The 19,759-nt window shown below is 40.3% G+C and overlaps 2 protein-coding genes across 2 annotated transcripts in view; both read right to left on the bottom strand.

Moving 5' to 3' along the window:
* The window catches only part of LOC126391751 (hemicentin-1-like), a 40,635-nt gene that overhangs the window by 17,880 nt on the left and 2,996 nt on the right, over window positions 1-19,759 (bottom strand). The window contains 10 exon segments of the mRNA XM_050046673.1: window positions 2,105-2,285; window positions 2,384-2,656; window positions 2,823-3,195; window positions 10,807-10,856; window positions 11,015-11,052; window positions 14,765-14,873; window positions 15,828-16,079; window positions 17,931-18,029; window positions 18,032-18,218; window positions 19,171-19,436. Of these exon segments, the coding sequence (XP_049902630.1) occupies window positions 2,105-2,285; window positions 2,384-2,656; window positions 2,823-3,195; window positions 10,807-10,856; window positions 11,015-11,052; window positions 14,765-14,873; window positions 15,828-16,079; window positions 17,931-18,029; window positions 18,032-18,218; window positions 19,171-19,436 (1,828 nt within the window).
* LOC126391348 (carcinoembryonic antigen-related cell adhesion molecule 2-like) lies at window positions 1,300-3,363 on the bottom strand. Its single transcript, XM_050046051.1, has 5 exons — window positions 3,243-3,363; window positions 2,823-3,149; window positions 2,384-2,656; window positions 2,040-2,285; window positions 1,300-1,942 (listed from the first exon to the last, which is right to left on the bottom strand). The coding sequence occupies exons 1-5, from the start codon at window positions 3,289-3,291 to the stop codon at window positions 1,863-1,865; spliced, it is 975 nt and encodes a 324-aa protein (XP_049902008.1). The 5' UTR covers window positions 3,292-3,363; the 3' UTR covers window positions 1,300-1,862.

Genomic DNA, 19,759 nt, shown 5'->3' with positions numbered 1-19,759 from the left:
TTCAAGCCACTGTCGGCACAACGAATATAAGTCCCACTGTCGGCAGCGTGGAAATAAGTCAAAGTGTGGAGGAGACGGACGGTTAAGCGGCGGACCTACGGGGAAGCCTGCTCCGTTCTCCCTGCAGTTAAGGACCGTTCGCCACGGTACCACTACTGGGCAGGGTGGAAATAAGTCCTGCAGAGTTTCATAGGACCTGGAGAATGTTTTAGGATAGTAATAATATTATATAAGATAATCATATNGCTCCGTTCTCCCCGCAGTTAGGGACCGTTCGCCATGGTACCGCTGCTGGGCAGGGTGGAAATAAGAGAGGATGTTTTAGGATAGTAATAACATTATATAAGATAATCATATTGCAAAGATAATATATATAACATTAAGATAATCATATTGCAAAGATAATATATATAACATTATAAGATAATAACATTAAAGACAAAATTAAATTGCAATACTTTTTCAAAACTTGATGATTTTATCTTTCTGTACATTTTGTATACAAATTCATTAAATAATTTTGCTTGTAAATGTCTATTTGCATCACGTTTATTACAGAAAACACATTATTTGATCAATTTACATTGTGCCCCTAAAGTTCTTNAATACTTTTTCAAAACTTGATGATTTTACCTTTCTGTACATTTTGTATACAAATTCATTCAGTAATTTTGCTTGTAAATGTCTATTTGCATCACGTTTATTACGGAAAACACATTATTTGATCAATTTACATTGTGCCCCTACTTTTTCAACTTAGGAGCACATGTGCTCCTTGGGAAAAAAGTTAGCGTCAAGCCCTGCCACAGTATGAACAGTGGTTACATGAGCCTCAAAACCAGCCACAACTCAGCCCTGAGCAGAGTGACCATCCGCTATTGACCAATCAACGGATTGCAGTGTTCACAGCTCCACCTTTTAGTACCAGATCTGTGTGCTAGGTACCCCAACAGAGGGGGGACCAAAAATTGGTACGGTAGAGAATGGTTTCATTGGTACCATCCACAACTTTTCACAATGGAAACAGAAAAAAAGCGTACTGAACTGAACTGAACCATACTGTACTGCTGGGCAGAAACAGGGCGCAAGGTAACAAAAACAGTTCTTAGTTTCAGGTGATTCTTAACAAATGGAAACATAGATATTAATATATTTAATTTCAGCATATATATCCCCCTAAATCCTACACACTGAATCTCTAAGGGTTCATGGCAGCAGCGCGTAGGTGCACCCTTGTGGGAAAAAAAAGGAACAAATGGAGAGTACATGGTGTCCATTAATACACAACAGAATCCGATAACGAGTTTTCATAAAACTTTATTGTAGTGGGAGTTTAGTAGGGCTTTATCAGGCATCAGTGTTACAGCATTAAACACTTTATCATAGTTTGAAGGCTGCATGACACAAGAACAAAATATATTAAGTAGGTCTGTTATACAACACCTGAAATGTTAGTAGTGTCAAGATTGATTTATTATAGCAGTCATGAGACCACAGCTGCGATGGGGACAGATTGTACTTTGCTCTCTTAAGTGAGAGGTGCTATTACAGCAATATTAATGATACTTTTAGATGACTTAATATACAGTTGAAAGGAGAAATGAGACAGCAGCAAGTCATTTAACACAATAATGAATGTCAAAGATGTATATGACTGAAGAACATTATAAATAAATTGCATGGACAAAAGCAAATGTGAAGAAACTCTAGTTTGTCAGTTTATCGTTTATCATTTACAGCTTCATTTTATGTGAACATAAAATTTAAAGAGACACAGCAGTACTGTTTAACACAGAAAAATCATTTAAAGTAAACACATTAATACACATTTAAAAACAATTTCCATGGACAAAAAGCAGTCTTTAGACCAATGTGAGTGCCACCGCGGTTAGGACAGTGCAAACCATCATGGACATAGAACCACTGATGGGAGTAGAGGAGTCTGGATCAGAAGAAAAAAAACATTACTCTGTCTTTTTCGTTTGCAATCACACATCAGAATGAACAAGTTAGAGAGTTATGAAAGAGAGCTTAAATACCACGCAGGTTGTGGAACACAGAGGCTTCCTGGCCAGTGGTAGGGTTACGGGCGGTACAGGTGTACCTCCCCAGGTGACTTGGTTCTAACTCATGGATGTAGTGTATGGGCCCGTACATCATAATGTGTTTGAACTTCCAGAAGAAAGTTGCCTTTGGTAGGGAGTCAGCAGAGCAGCTAAGAAAGACGGGCTCTTCAAGTTCTGCTCCTATTGGCGTCTGAACAATTACTGGTCTGTCAGGTCCATCTGAATAGAAAAGGAAAAATATAATGAGCTTTAGCAGTTATAAGCTAATACTCAAAATATATAAAGCATCGTATTACATTACAATTGAAAGTACTTACAATAGACTAGAAGTCTGCATCTGGCGGTATCGAAGCTGATGTCATTGCTGACATTACACAGAAACTCTCCGGTGTCTATCCTGTTCACGGGGCTGATGGACAACACTCTGTTCCCATCGTGAAAGCTGAGTCTTCCTCCAGCAACCAGAGGTTGGCCATCCTTCATCCACACTCTAGACGTGAAGCTGTCAGAATTGCAGGTTAGGTTCAGGGAGGTTATACCTTCTACTACGTTCTCTGTCGGGCAGGCCATGGTGGGTTTTGACACTTTGGCTGTGCACAAAAAAAGAAAAGACAGATAATAAGAGACATTAATATAGACATGTTTCAGATTTTTCCATACCAAAATTTGTTACTTAACTCATTACATTACTCAAGCATTATTTTAACTCCTTCCTAACATTAAAAAAAGCAGTAGATTGATTTAAGTCTTACTTACTCAGCACCTCCAACTTAGCAGTTCCTTGAATCTGTCCGGCTCCATACGGGATGATGATTAACTCGTATTCTCCGCTGTCTTTTTCAGTCAGGTTTCTAAGCACCAGAGATCCAGTAGATTTATCCAGGGTGATCCTGTTCTCATAGCCTGCTCCCACTACATCTGCACTGGTTGATGTTATTATATTGGTGGTACCATTGAAGCTCCAGGTCAATGCCAGAAATGGTTGCGCTGTTGGTTTCACGGTTGTTGTGAAGGTCACACTCTCTCCTTTTACTCCACTAAGTAGATCGACGGGGAGCACTCCGGCTCCATAGCAAAGACTTGCTGAAATGTGAACATAGTGAGCCAACAATTCACAACCTGTAGTTGTCTAGAAGATGAATTTAAAAAAAAAAAAAACATCAATATTTTTCTTACCTGAGGAGAGGAATACAAGTATGGCTGTTGTAAGAAACGTGTAGTTCATGGTGGATTACTCAGTTTGGTCCTCTTCTAACGTTATCTGAGCCTGAGTTTGAGCAACAGCGGAATAAGTGTCCCTAGATTACCTGCAATAAATGAACCATGTCATCAAGATGTCCACAGGCTTGGCACACTTAATTATTAATTAACCCTTTGTTGTTGTGGCTCTCCAAACTTGCATAACAAGCTAATAAAAAGCAACTGCATGTTCTCAGCCCCAGAAATTATGATCATTATTAATTGTTACCCCAGAGTTAGTTTACTAACTTGAACATGTCAGATGTTTTCGGAGTAAGAATCTGCAGCCGTGCTGCTGCAGTAACTGTTAACATACAGTATATAACATATGATTATAAACTTTATTCAGCAATTTTTTTAACAAAGTTACTAAGTACTTTTCATGGTTCAACCAGGATAGAAACTTTTCAGAAGTGAGAAAAAAATTAGGCAATTAAAAATTAAACAAAAATTAACCAGAGTTGCAGTTTGGTCACAGTTGTAAACATGTTCTTTACACTATGAAACGGTCGCAGTTCTGCTCCAGTGCTATCTGATGAGGTTCAAGCAACAAGAGTATGTAGTTAGATTCAGGAAAAACATCATGGTTTGGCATTAAATAAGTATGTCATGAAACATACGACACACCACATATGTCACTAGGGTAGCATGCTGCACATACTAGCATACTAGTTTACGTTGTTAGCAATAGAAGTCAGCTGTGACTTTGGGATGCAAATACTGGTCTCTAGGGTAAAAGTCCTGTGTTTATCCAGCACACATCCACCCCCCTCCCATCCACCATTTAGGGGCTTCCTGGATATTTGTACAATATTGCACAGACTTTGTCGCTTTTTATGCCACGTGATGTCGCTTCCTCCTCTACTCATGTAATGATTGTTTTGGCCACTAGAGGGCACTACCCCCCTTGAAAGGTCTCCTTAATGAGTCATATTAACAGGATAATAAACTGGGGAATATTGGACCTTGGGAACAAAGTCATGCCCTCGAGGAAAAGTTAAGGGATCAACAAAGTTATCAGAATTTATCCTGAGGAGACAGATATGTATGTACCAAATTAGGCCGTAAGGCTAACACAGTTATCGTTTCATCTCGTTCCGACATCTGGGGACTACACGATCTTTACTTCATAAAAAAGATCGATACATGTTCAGCTAATCAGCGGGAGTTCGTAGCTCATAACCCCGCAAGAGTCCTGTGATCGGGGTCGTAATTCGGCACTTGTTCCGTCTGAGCGTAATGATCAGTTCCACTTGAGCGTAATGAGATTTGGTACGCTAGTGGTGGCACGGCCGTCACGTGATCGCGCTACACCAATAAGGTAACCGCATTTTGTGTCGCCATGGTTTCATTCAGCAGAGGAAAACAGACCTGGAAGTCCTCAAAAGTGAGCAGAAATGAGCTGAAACAGCGCTATTCACATCACCGTGTCCATGAAACACGATGAGACAAATAGACAATAAGGTGAACTAAGCAAAAATGTCTTAAAACACATTTGATTCAATACCTGGGCATAACCGATGTATTATTACATAGACAACTGTCCAGTAGCTACGGAATACGAGAACGGCCATGTATTTTTTTTTTGTTTTTGCACTGGTTAATGTGATCGTCTTGATTTCAGCCTACAAGAGCTGCCGTGGTCCTGCTAGATGCCTGCTGCTGTTATCATTTAGTCACACTTCTACTGTTATTATATACATATGATTATTGTCACATACCGTATATTTCCAAATAGTCGCCCGGTGGCATATAGCCGCCGGGCACCTAATAGCCGCCAGGGGTTTGATCCCATTTTGCTTATTAAACGCTGGGGCGATTATTTCCTCATTCATTGTCTCAAGGAGGGACAGCCCTGCCTGCAGGGCTGAGGGACTGTTTGCGCTTTTACGCACGGGTCGGTGGTGAAGTGGCGCACATGACTCGTGCTACGGACGGACGGACAGACGGACGAACAGACAGCCACGTATCTAACACAGGTAATACATCTGGCTACATCTTTCCCACATCAAATATCCGTGATCACCTACACCAGCGTGTGTAAAAGCGCACACAATTCCTGTCCTCTCACCGCGGATGCTGTGATTTGATGGCCCGGTACTCATTGTAGCCCACTCTTATAAGACCCAGTAATAATAATAATAATAATAATAATAATAGCCTAATAACAACAATAATAATAATAATAAGCTACTGTGGACCTATATGCCATGCCTTTTAATGAAATTACCAGAAGAGTTCGCTGAAAAGTAAAGTCCTGAATTCCAAATAGTAGCCCGGGCGTTTATTTCACAAAATCGATTTTGACCCCAGGCATTTAAAAGAACCAGGAGCTATTTGCTCAAGGCTTTTATTTTGTTTTTGTTTTTTTTGCACCGACCTGCACCAGGCCTTTATTTGGTTACAGTTCCTGTCCAGTATGTTTTTAGTGCAAAAATACTGTATAATGTAGGGGTGAGTTCTTGTTCAAAAATCTCTAAACATTTAGAGTGGGTCATTTTTTTCGTGTAAACGTGTACACATGTTTCACCGCTGGGTGGTGCTATTGCATTATACCAGTAAAGCCCCAGTTATCTGAATGCCAACCATATGGGCCATTTAACCAATGGTTACAGGCCGCCACACCGAAATATCGCCATTCCGACGGTCCGCCATCCCGAATTCTGGTCCCTGAGTCCTGACAGTAAGCTATGGCGAGCCTGTAGAAGCTGTATTCCCCATGTATGTCAGAGATTTTCACCGGACACGCGAGTAATTCAGGCTAACATTACCTGCTTTTCAGCGAACTCCTCTGGTAATTTCATTAAAAGGCATGGCATATAGGTCCACAGTAGCTTATTATTATTATTATTATTATTATTATTGTCATTGGGTCTAATAAGAGTGGGCTACAATGAGTACCGGACCATCAAATCACAGCATCCGCGGTGAGAGGACACAGAATTGCATGCACTTTTACGCACGCGGGTGTAGGTGATCACGGATATTTGATGTGGGAAAGATGTAGCCAGATGTATTACCTGTTTTAGATACGTGGCTGTCTGTCCGTCCGTCCGCGGCTATATGCCACCGGGCGACTATTTGGAAATATACAGTATGTGACAATAATCATATGTGTATAATAACAGTAGAAGTGTGACTAATGATAACAGCAGGAGGCATATAGCAGGACCACGGCAGCTCTTGTAGGCTGAAATCAAGACGATCACATTAACCAGTGCGCAATCATCAGACTTGACAATTATCACGGGAAAACAATCTTTGTTATATCGAGATAGCGAAATAATAAGTCGTTATCACGAGATAACAGTGCACAAAAAAAACAAACAAAAAAAAAAATAAATGGCCGTTCTCGTATTCCGTACTGGACAGCTATGTTGTCTGTGTAATAATACATCGGTTATGCCCAGGTATTGAATCAAATGTGTTTTAAGACATTTTTGCTTAGTTCACCTTATTGTCTATTTGTCTCATCGTGTTTCATGGACACGGCGATGTGAATAGCGCTGTTTCAGCTCATTTCTGCTCACTTTTGAGGACTTCCGGGTCTGTTTTCCTCTGCTGAATGAAACCATGGCGACACGAAATGCGGGTACCTTATTGGTGTAGCGCGATCACGTGACGGCCGTGCCACCACTCGCGTACCAAATCTCATTACGCTCAGGCGGAACTGATCATTACGCTCAGACGGAACAAGTGCCGAATTACGACCCCGATCACAGGACTCTTGCGGGGTTATGAGCTACGAACTCCCGTTGATTAGCTGAACATGTATCGATCTTTTTTATGAAGTAAAGATTGTGTAGTCCCCAGATGTCGGAGCGGAAATCAGTTTCTCTGAGACTTTTTATGATTCACCTTACGGCCTAAATGTCTTGGCAGTTGACCCAGTAGTTGTTCAGTCAGTGGACCAAAGTGGTGACTGACCAACAGTCTAACTCGAGCTAAAAAGACCTGTTGCTCATTCGTCGTTCTACCTTCACAGAGAGTTAAACATTCAGGAAGGCATCCTGAATGGAATTCACATCACTACCACTTTGTTCAACATCTATTATGCACCAGGCTGCCACAGCAACTAGTTACGCCACAGGAGGGCAGCATACTGCAGCTTTTGGTATGAAAGTGTTCTGCAGTGACTTTATTCTGGCATTTTGTGACTCAGCACTATGGTGGAGTTTGAACTTTGACAAGAGTCCTGTTATTACAACTGCCATGGGACAGCATTCATAAAGAGGGCTGTCAAAGTCTGCTGATTAGCTTTTACTTGTCCATGAAGTCAAGTCACCAATCAAGCTTAAACTCCACAGGCACAACTTCATTAATCGTCAATATTTATTTTTTGTTGTATTTATTGTTTGTTGCCTATAAATGTGGGAAAGTCAAATGTATCAAGTAAATAATAGGAGGATATATACACAGCTTTATTAATATACTGTCAGATTTAAATCTCATTTCCACAGATGCCAGTGTCTGACCATTATATTATACTGTTATATTTAAATATTGTTACATATTCAGTTACAGTTATAGTTACATGACAAACGGGTGCAATATTCCAAATTACTTTCGTAACATTATTTTGATGTATCTTGTTTTGCATATCATCTGCATGTCTTATTCCGACCCCGAATGTTTTCATTGTTTACAGTTTTGAGGTTGGATACAACAGGAGACCAGGAGAGTAAAAGCAAACTTGACACAACACGTGATAAAACATTGAGTTCTCAGATAGCGGTGGTTAATGTTGAGCCCTGCACTATTTTATTATTGTTAAATTGTTATAAGTAATTTATTCTCAGCATTAAAAGAAATGCAACATGTAAAACATTTGCTCACCATATACGTGAATGAAATAAATACAAAATATAAACACTGTAAATATAAACACTGAATACGCTACATTGTCATTAAAGAGCCACATTTCTGAGCTCCAGAGATCCAACAGAAATGAAGATGATGATCCTGCCTTCATACTCTGGTGCAGTGAAGTTTTTAACATTGAAAAGAGTTATATTTTTATCCCAGAATTTCCAGCCCATTGATAGAAATGTAAGAGCAACTCTGAGCACTAGGAAGCATTGTTAATACGATCCCTGGAGTCAGTTTGGTAGGCTTTTTGGTTGCATAAATTACTTAATTTATTTATTCTTTTATTTTCTTATAGATATTACTCATGTAATTTGTATGCAAAATTGGTCTGCCCAACCAGCAAACAAAAAATTCCACCCGTAGCAACATTGCAAAAGTAGCCCGACTGTCCAGGGAAACTGTGGACCTTGCAACCCTGACTCACAAAAGATTCTGCAGCAGACAGTGCAGTCAGCTGTACACTCAGTATTATTTTATACCCCTCAACTCTTCAGCAAGTTGGTTTATTCTAGGGCAGTACCCGACTCAAAATTATACTAGCAGAATCAGATTTGGCTGTTTAATACAAGTATTCAGTCCTTTTTTCCACAGCTGAACAACAGCAGCTGGCATTTTTCAGATGGGTAAAGAAAGGCTTTGGTAGACACATGACCTTTTTAAAGTAACACCAGTGAGTGTCCAACCAATAAAGATTTGGTTGGACAAGAGCATAACGACCAAACAATTGACCAAACGAACTTTACAGCCCTAGTTGTCACATTGAGAATGGTTGCTCACGCTTGTCCTCCTGTCCACTCATAGTTATCAACATGAATCCCAATTAGTATGACTTTATTAAAAGTAAATTAATTAATTAAAGGCATATTGTTTGTTTTTATGAACAGCCAAATGGTGTGTTGCTTTAAATGCTGCTGCCCTAGGGAACTGTGGGACACCTTTTTCTAAAGGATGATCCAGTTTATCCTATGATGGAGACAAGAAAGGAAGCAATGAAGCACCTTGCCTTAGCATTTAGGAAATTTGACCAGCTCTTATCATGGCTGCCACTTAGATACTTCCAGGTCATGTCATTCACTAAGGGACCTTACTAAGCAAAAACACTATTCAACCACAGCCCCAGTCTTACACTGTATATGGAATGATGTTGTCATATTGTTGTGGATATTTAAATGCCATGCACTGAATTTATGCACAACGCCTATTCTCTCACACATTCACACACTGGTGGGCGACCCTACCATACAAGGTGCCACTGGCTACTCCATCAACACATTTACATTTATTTAAATTCACACACCATCACAAACACAATTTAGGATTCAGTATCTTGCCTAAGGACACTTCGATGTGCGGACTGGAGGAGTTGGGGATGTTTTCTTTTAAGATATTTTTTGGGCCATTTTGCCTTTAATAGACAGGACAGGTAAGCATGAAGGGGGGAGAGAGAGAGGGGATGACATGCAGCAAAGGGCCACAGGGTGGATTCGAACCCAGGCCGCTGCGGCAACAGCCTTGTACGTGGGGCGCCTGCTCTACCACTAAGCCACCGACGCCCCGTTGGGAATGTTTTCACCTAAATACAATATATAAATTAATCCCCATTAATTTGGTTAAAAACGTTATTGTACACTTAAAGAAGAGATGTTGATTACGTATATTTTTAATTTAAACCACCTACTAGAGGAATAAAATTCATGTGTATTGAATAAGAGCCATATACAGTGGCCCTGAGGGTCAAAACACAACATTTCAGAAAACACAACAACATTTCACAAAACAAAACATTTCACAAAACTAAACAATATTTCAAAATCCCAAACATTTCACAAAACAAAACAGCATTTCAGAGAGCTAAACAACATTTCCCAAACATGTCAACATTTTAGTAAACAAAACTTTTCAGAGAACAAAACAACATTTTGGAAATTTCAATAAATTAGTGGAGTGTCAACTTTTAATTTTGGAAATACAGTAGTTGTAGCAGCAGGCAGCTCTGCAGCAGCACTGCAGCAGCAGCAATGTTGTCTGTGTGAACACTGCACTTGTGTGAGCTGCAGCAGTTCTGCAAGCAGCAGTTCTGAAAAGCTCATCAAGTGGCTTTGTTTATTTTCAAAGCTTTACTAAGAAATATTTTACATGTAAACAATTAATGTTGTTGAGGCAATAAGTAAGGGATAATGTATAATGAGCCGGTGAATACTATGTATATAATATAATACATAACCTTTCATAGGTGGAGTGGTGATTCAACTCCTGTTACGTGGCACTACATTGTTCAAAAAGACATTTAAAAATATACAAAGAATGAAAACAGTACCACTGACATACATTAACATTTTCTTCAGGCTGATTATGATGTTTCTGTTTTGCTCCTTTTCTGATCTTCTGCTGGATAAAAAAAAAGAGGAAAAAGTCACTGCTTTGATCAACTGTATGTTGTAATGAGAGGTCAGTAAATGTTCTATAGTAATTTCTTCAGATAAATGACGATAAAAATATTTTTTACAGAAATCTCTTGTTACTTCTCCCTTCAAAATACATGTGTCCCTTTTCACTAAATCAGAATAGTAACTTTAAAACTCACCTGTAAAGGTAAAGAATATCCTTGAGTTTATTTGTTCACATCTCCTACCCTTATTTTTTCCAGGTTTTCATACATGTGTTCTTCTTTTTTTTTCAATTCTAAAAAAAAAAAAAAAAAAAAAAAAAAGTTTCGTTACATTTGATTATGCATATGTATATTTGTGTAATTGTAGTTTATTCAGCATTCAATCTATGTTGTAATATACAGTATATAATAGTCTAAGTGTGGGATTAAGTTACATCAGATAAATACTGACCTTGATCATCAGAAGGTGGTGGAGCTTTGTTTTTTATTCTAAATATTAGAGACAAAGAGTTGTTAATATGTGGCCATGCAAACAGATGCAAATCAAAATTCAAAGGGTAACCCATATGTTATGTTTGGGTATATTTGGATAATATTTTATTTTAAAACAATTAGAAAATACATTTCTAAACTTGAATATAAATTGTTAACTGGCAGTTAATGCAGTAACAATGCAAAATAACACAGGCCATCACAGCTAAGTTCTCTGTGGCTATGATGGATTTCCAACATTTGTGATTGAACGATTGATACTGATGCTGACATATTGATATTTTCTTCACTCAGTATTGTGCTGCAGGAGTAATATTTATTTTATGGACATTTTAGATTTGTTTCCAGTGAGAAATTGTTGAGTTTATATAGTGACTTTGCTGTTGTGTGTGTGTGTGTGTGTGTGTGTGTGTGTGTGTGTGTGTGTGTGTGTGTGTGTGTGTGTATGAAATGTTAGCATTATAGCTCTTTTTTGCTGGTTTCTGCATTATGTGATGCTCCTCGGTCAGATATGTGACTAATTCTTTTATTTTATTTAAATATGAAACGATAAACATTGCTACTTTTACTACATTAATTTGCATGTTATTTGTCATTACCAAAAGCTAAAAAACTATTTTAATAGGTTGCTGGTTACTAATAATGTCTGTCCTATCTGTGTTATCTGGTTGTAAAGTCCTGCCACATTGAATTTGTAATTTAATAGTAGAGTTAAACTTGATGGCTGCATTGGAGAACAGCAGCAATGTTTATGTGGGGAATGGTGCTGAACTCTCATGATTTTATATATTGTGTTTTATGTTTTTAGCAGATGTCAAGTGTATGTTTTACAAATTGCAGATGGGATATATGACTTGGCTGCAGTGTGAAAAAATCTTCAGTCAAAAGATTATTTTTTGCTTTAATGCCTGATAAGAACTAGTGTGTTTTAATTGTTTTAATTGATCAATTTATTGAATTGATTTAATGTCTATTAAGTGCCTTAATATGGTATAATTTCATTACCTCTGCCTGGCATAAGCCTAGAGGGGCCTGCGTGTGTGCCTGTGTGAGTGTTTGTGTGTAACTGGAACAATCAACGTAATATTTTGTGTCTACATTAATGACTTGAGGATCTTGCATAGTTGCAGTGATTCAAAATTGTTGAGAAACCTGTTTTATTGACTTTTTTATACCTTCACTGATTGCTGACTCCTCATTTCTCTTAACTGGCTGGTAGGGCCCACAAGTTTCTGAATATTATCTCAGCTAACAAGCCTTAAAGTCTGTTGCAGACCACTTTTTGGCCTCCGTTGTGACTCAAAAAACTCAAAAAAGTTTGGTCTTACTTTGGATTGGAGCATCTGCAGATTAATTCCATAGCCAACATGTTATTATCTACTAAAGTCCAGCACATTACAGGATGACTTTTTCCCCAACTTCGTTATATTTGCCAACGTTTTAACTGTTGAGGAGCCGGGAGGGACAATTCCACAGGGTGCAGCTGCATCATGTACCCGCTGCCATGGCTGCGGCCTGGTTTTGTTCTGTTTACCACATTGTGTACCATATCAGGTATGTTTCAGAAGTGGAGCATTTTGCCTCCCCAATTTTCTAGATATGGAGATTTTCTTGATTTGATATTTGTTCTTCCACCCTAATTCAGTAAGTAAGTGTTACGGCCACCGCTGCCGTACCCCTGCCTCATAGTTTAACTTGATGTATAGTTGTGTGTTTTATGCTGAGCAGGCTGTGTGATCCCCTGCACCTGATTGGCTCACGCTGAGGAGGTGTGCCTTCCCCCCACCTTCCATCTCCTGGCCACGTCTCCTTTGTTTGGATTGGCACGGTACCACATCAGCTCCACCAATCCCCAGGCTGCAGTTGAGGAGCAAGGCTATATAAGCCTCAGCCAGCTCATCAATCAGTGCGGCTGTAGAGCAGCTTGCCAAACTTGTCTCCAGAGTTATGTAAATGTTAATGTGGCATTAACTTGAATGATTGACGTATATGAGGCACTAGATAGATAGGACTGGGCTAGGTAAAGTAAGGTTCAATAACTGATTTGCACCAACGATACTGATAGGTATCCCTCTTGTTTAGACACACTAGGTTAAGGGGTGCTGCTCTAATTGTGTTATGTTTTGTACCAGTCAAGAGTTAGTTAGCGATTTTGTTTCTTGCTTTTGATTTATTTAGTCTCCTTATTAATACTCCAGTTTTGGTTCTATTTGTTTCTTTAAGTTGAGCAGCATCCGTCAGCCCTTTCCTTTAGCTTCGCCTCACAATTTCTGTTTGCCAAACCTTGTTTAATAAATAATTTTACTTTTACCTATTACAACTGGTTTATGTTGCTTCCCTTTTTCCACCACGAGCTAGGGGTCGTAACAGTAAGTTAAGTCGGCCATGAAATGACAACGCAATCAGACATCAAACCATGCAACCACAATTTGACCAATTTCTTTTAACCCTAATACCATCACAGTAACGAGCGCCCAAATACAGCTGGACATTAACTACATACACCGATCAGCCAAAACATCAAAACCACCGACAGATGAAGTGAATAACATCGATCATTTCATTACAATACAATGTTCTGCTGGGAAACCTTTGGTCCTGGCATTCACGTGGATGCCTCTTTACGCACTCCACCCTCCTAAACATAGTCATAAACCAAGTACCCCTGCTCATTGCAACAGTACCCCCGATGGCAGTAGCCCCCCAGCAAGGCAGTGCACCATGCCCAACTGCAGAAACCACTCAGGAATGGTCCAAGGAACGTGAAAAAGGGCTTTAGGCATCAATCTAGCTTTCAAATTTCCCAGATCCCAATCTGATTGAGCATCTGTAGGACAAACCAGTACCTCAAGGTCCTTTGTCCGGGCCTTGACGGGTCAGATCTATGTAGGAGCCTCTGACCTGTCAAGGCATGGATACAGGACCTCTGGGGGTGTCCTGTGTTGTCTGGCACCAAGGCGTTGTCAACGAATCCTTTGATTCCTGTGGGTTGTGAGGTAAGGTACCAGCACGCCCAATGGATGTTCAATCGGATTGGGATCTGGGGAATTTGGAAGCCTGGTTGACACCTTGAGCTCTTTGTCAAGTCCCCGGTGCCATTCCTGGGCAGTTTTTGTGGTGTGGCATGGCACATTGTCCTGCCTGGGGGGCGCACTTCCATTAGGGAGTGCAGTTGCCATGAGGGGGATGTACTTGGTCTGTAATGGTGTTTTGGTGGGTGGAGCATGTCAAGTGGCATCTACATGGATGCCAGGACCCCAGGTTCCTCAGAAGAACATTGCACTGTAACAAAATCATCAATGTTATTCACTTCACCCATCAGTGGTTTTAATGTATTGGCTGATCATTGTATTTGACAAAGTAGCAGATTTATCCCATCTGAAAAAGTCTCGGCATCACAGATCAAAAAACTCAACCAACAAAAAGTGGTTTGACTCAGACTGCAGAAATCTGTGAAAAACAGAAGCTTATCAAATTAAAAACACAGACAACCTGACAATCCTGTGCTTCGCCTCCAAAAGTGGGAAACACTAAAATTATACAGAAGAACACTCAGAACTAAAAAGGAACAACATGCGCAGCACCAACTTGATTTAATTGAAGAGTCCATTGACACAAATAATCGGAGTGAAATGGAGTATTAAAGTAAGAATAGTGTTAAAAGTCAGTAACCTCGTAATACATGGTTAAAAAAAAAGGGGAGACTTACTTATTTTTATAAATAAAGTATCCTCCAACAGCTGCTGCAGAAACAACCACTAAAACTGAGATAACTATTCCAACGATGGCGCCAGGTGAAAGACCTCCAGACGTCCCTTCTGAAACAAAACAGAACAAAAACAAACATTAGTAATTCGCCCCACAATATTAGCTTTTTATAAACTCACAAACACAATCACAAGTGATAAAATAAGTTTTTCATGGTGAATACAAAATATTTTTACATATATGCAGTACCACCACAGTCACATGATTATATACAGTAGACTTCATTACATCAGAGAAAGAAATGAGCACATGGTAAAGCCTGGACTGTAATAAAAGTTCAGGGAATTGCTAATATAATATAGGCAAGACATTAGGGTTCAACAAGGATATATTTTTTGGTTCTGATGCATTCATGTTTGAAACTTTCAATCCTAAGTCTGAGGACCTGGACCTAAGGACCTGACCAAGGCTGCACTGAAGCAACAAACATTGGAGAATAGGCTACTCTGTTAAATGGATAGAGAAATTCCCTTGAGACAGGGACAATGTCAAAAAGATTAAAGGGTTTGTTATTTCAGACCTATTTACTTATTTGTAAAAAATAAATACATAAATATTAAAGTACAGCTTGAATGCAGGGTTTTTTCTTAATGCATGGCAGAGCTTTTCAATTGTAACTATAATGTACTTGAAATGTGCACTGTGCAGCTGATTTACCTAAGAAAACAGAATTATCTGATCAGCACTCAGTAACGACAAACATTCAATATAAAACGACTTCTTATGGGATCGAGGGCAAAAAAAATTGGTAGGGACATCCCTATATAACATACTAAAAAACGTTGATGATTTACTTTTAAATGTGTGTGTTGCTTTGTATCATTCTGTATCCTTGCGGCGCAGCACGTCTTAACTGGTAATAGAAAGACAAATCTGCACGGCATGGTGTGATTCAGCACAGCCAAAAGGGACAATTGGAAAGGGGTGTCTGTCCTTCAGTTTTTCAGGCCAATAACACTGTGGGTTTATCGTGATATTTAAGACAATGGACACCATCCTGGTACCTTTTACAGACAATTCATGGTCTGCAAATAACTTTCTCCTGGTCACTTTATTCATAGCTTCACAGGTGTAGGTGCCACTGTCAGAGGGTTTAGTGTTGTCTTTAGTGAACACAGCAGAATTGTGTATCTTTGTCCCATTCAGTATCCAGGTGTAAGTGGCAGATGGTCTGGACTCAGCAGAGCAGGTTAAAGTCAAGTTCCCATTCAGATGTATCTCACCTGGACCTGTGATTTGAACATTTTCTGGTCCATCTGAAAAACAGATATTTAATATTATTATAATATTAAAGGATATACAAAAATTTTAAACTCTTAAGTTACAGACCGAAAAACAAGACATTTCAGTAGCACACTGTTATTTATGGCACTTCATCATTTTTAATACACTGCTTAAAAAAATTAAGGGAACACTGAAATCAGATCCTGCAGAGCAAATTATTCAAACTGAAAATCTTTAACGATGTACATTGTATAATTTGTTGAGAACAAAATGATGTAACAACGGTCAATGGAAACCAAAATCATCAACCCACTGAAGACTGGATTCAAAATGACACTGAAGTCACAGGCTGATCTAACTTATGTGAATTTTATCATGGCAACTCATAATGTGACTCAGTAGTGTGTGTGGCCCCCACATGCCTGTATGCACACTCGACAATGTCTGGTCATGCTCCTGATGAGTCTGCAGATGATGTCCTGGGGGATCTCCTCCCAGAACTGGATCAGTGAGCTCCTGGACAGTCTGTGGCAGTACTTGGCAGCGTCGGCTGCACCGACACATAACGTCCCATAGGTGCTCAATTGGATTTAGGTCAGGGGAAAGAGAGGGCCGGTCAATGGCATCAGTGCCTTTGTCATCCAGGAACTGCCTACACACTCTGGCCACATGAGGTCGGGTATTGTCCTGCACCAGGAGGAACCCAGGGCCCACTGCACCAGGAGGAACCCAGGGCCCACTGCACCAGGAGGAACCCAGGGCCCACTTCACCAGGAGAAACCCAGGGCCCACTGCACCAGGAGAAAACCAGGGCCCACTGCACCAGGAGGAACCCAGGGCCCACTGCACCAGGAGAAACCTAGGGCCCACTGCACCAGGAGGAACCCAGGGCCCACTGCACCAGGAGAAACCTAGGGCCCACTGCACCAGCGTAAGGTCTGACAGTCACTCTGAGGATTTCATCCCGTTACCTAACAGCAGTCAGGGTACTGTTGGCTATGACATGGAGGTCTGTGTAACCGTCCAAGGATATGTCTCCCCAGACCATCACTGACCCACGGCCTAACCGCTTATGCTGGATGATGTTACAAGCAGCATAACGTTCACCATGGCATCTCCAGACTCTTTCACATGTGCTCAGTGTTGTTCCTGCTCTCATCTGTGAAGAGAACAGGGCGCCAGCGGCAGACCTGCTAATTCTGGTGTTCTGTGGTGAATGCTGCACGGTGCTGGGCTGTGAACACAGGTCCCACTAGAGGACATCGTGCCCTCATGCCACCCTCATGGAGTCTGTTTCTGACAGTTTGGACAGAAACATGCACACCAGTAGCCTGATGGAGGTAATTTTGTAGGGCTCTGGCAGTGCTCCTCCTGTTCCTCCTTACACAAAGGAGCAGATACCGGTCCTGCTGCTGGGTCGATGCCCTTCTACGGCCCTGTCCAGCTCTCCTCATGTAACGGCCAGTCTCCTGATATCTCCTCCATGCTCTTGAGACTGTGCTGGGAGACACAGCAAACCTTCTTGCAACCTCATGTATGGATGTGCCATCCTGGAGGAGCTGGACTACCCGTGCAACCTGACTGGGCTGCAGGTACTGCCTCATGCTACCAGTAGTGACGAGGACACTAACAGAACACAAAACTAGAGAAGAATCAGTCAGGAAGGATAAGGAGAGAGCAACTGTCTGTGACCACCACATGTAAAACCATTCCTTGTTTGGGGTTGTCTTGCTTTTGCCTCTCCATTGCACCTGTTGTCACTTTCATTTGCACCAAAGCAGGTGAAACTGATTCAAAGTCACTTGTGCTTCCTAAATGGACAGATTGATATCCCTGAAGTTTAACTGACCATTAATTTTTTTCAACCAATGTAGTAAATGTACAGTCCACATCCATTAAGTATTGCGCTTAATCATTGCTGACAAGGTTGCTGACTGTACAGGAATATTCTACACTGTCTTTTCTATTCAGGCTGTCAAAGACAACACTCTGTTCTTGTCGTAAAGTTTTATATTGTCAGACAGGATCAGATCTGAGCCATCCTTCATCCTCTTTCTGCTAAAGACAGAGCTATCAGCTGATCACATCAGGATGATGTCTGACCCTTCATCGTAATATTCTTGTGACAGAGATATTGTCACATTAATATTTGCAGGGCCATCTATGTTGAGCTGCACATGGGAAGTAAAAAAAAATCACCAAAAATACATCTGAGCTCAGCGTAAAGCCTTATAATACCTTCAACTTTAAAACATGCATGCATATAGTGCAGGATAAATAGTATGCACTTATAAATCAGTAACTCACAGCTGATGAAGAGGTTTACTGGATTACTGATGCCAGCGCTTAAAGGATTGGACACACGACACCTGAATGGTCCCTGGTCGTAGCGGGTCATGTTAAGTATAGTGAGAGTGGCGCCTCTATCAGTGAGCTGAACTCTGTCACTTTCTATAACCTCAGAGCTGCCGTTCAGCCAGAAGAAAGAGAGGAAGGATCCAGAGGAGGAGCAGGACAGATGGACAGAGCTGTTGAACTCCACCAAGTCTGTGCTGCTGGCTGTTGACATCACATTGGACACTGGCACTGTGGGTGAAAAAAACAGTAGTTCTATACTGGCCACCTCTCTGGCTTAAGAAAAGGAGATGGCTCAGTAGAGAGCAGCAATGTAAAGAGAAGGAATTAATCCTACGGTATTTTAATGATACTATGATGAGTAATGAGGCTCAATGCATGTTCAAGGTTTGTATGTGTGTTGGACATTTACTTGTGGACACAAAAAATTTGATTATCTATGATCATGTAGTTATTATTATTTTTTCAACTTTAAGTTGTCTCTGTATGAGAAGCATCTTGAGTGCATATGTATGTACAGCAGTATTGTTCCTTTTTGTTTAATAAAACTGTTTTAATAAAGTTTTATTTGACACTATCACAGGTACATTCAGGTAGTGGGCAAAAAAGGTTTGCTAATTTCAAGTAGCTTGATTTAAACAATAATCAAAAGGGGAAAGCTGTACTAAACATACTGTACATTCTAAATCCAAATGCCTCTAGTTCGGAATAAAAATTTGTCTTACTGAATATGTTACTACCATGTAAACCTGTTCATTTCTACTTAGCCAGCACAGTTACAGCTGCAGGTGGAGCTGATTCATATCTCAGAGTTTTGCTGTTAAAGGCCAGACAGGTGTAGCTGCCACTCTGACTCTCCTGAATGTTCACCAGTCTGAGCTCTGGTCCAGGATCAGACAGCAGGACTCCATTCAGCAACCAGTGAAACAGGGCAGGAGGTCTGGAGACAGCTGAGCACTTCAGGATGATGTCTGACCCTTCTGTATAGTATTCTTGTGATGGAGAAATTGTCAAGTTAATGTTCTCTGGGCCGTCTGAATGAAGGGAAAAACAAGAGCAAATAAGAAAAAGGTCAACATGATATAATCAAAAATAAAAAGGCATATGGCCTGTAGCTTGACTCATTATTAGGCGTTATAACTTACTAGTATGCACAGCTGCATACTTGCATCATACATCAAGTTCGTCAAGTCACCAGTAATGTGACAGAAAAGCAAATGAACACTTTATAAATGGAACTGACTGCTGTAGTTTGCAGTGGTGTTGTACACTGGATTCCATTAGGTTGGAAAATGTGTTTCTTACATGTAGAGCAACCGACAGGGGAACAAAAGACAAACAAAAAAAAGAGAGAATA

This window comes from Epinephelus moara, chromosome 6 (assembly GCF_006386435.1).
Source record: "Epinephelus moara isolate mb chromosome 6, YSFRI_EMoa_1.0, whole genome shotgun sequence".
NCBI classification, from domain to species: domain Eukaryota; kingdom Metazoa; phylum Chordata; class Actinopteri; order Perciformes; family Serranidae; genus Epinephelus; species Epinephelus moara.
This window is presented reverse-complemented; position numbering and strand designations above follow the sequence as displayed.

Bases quoted from the DNA above. Each gene is read 5' to 3' on its own strand.
- LOC126391348 (XM_050046051.1), bottom strand. From the start codon at position 3,291: ATGAACTACACGTTTCTTACAACAGCCATACTTGTATTCCTCTCCTCA. The intron at 2,286-2,383 runs GTAAGTACTTTC...TTTTCTATTCAG, and splicing joins ATGCAGACTTCTAGTCTATT to ATGGACCTGACAGACCAGTA. The intron at 1,943-2,039 runs GTATTTAAGCTC...CTTCTGATCCAG, and splicing joins TGTGTTCCACAACCTGCGTG to ACTCCTCTACTCCCATCAGT.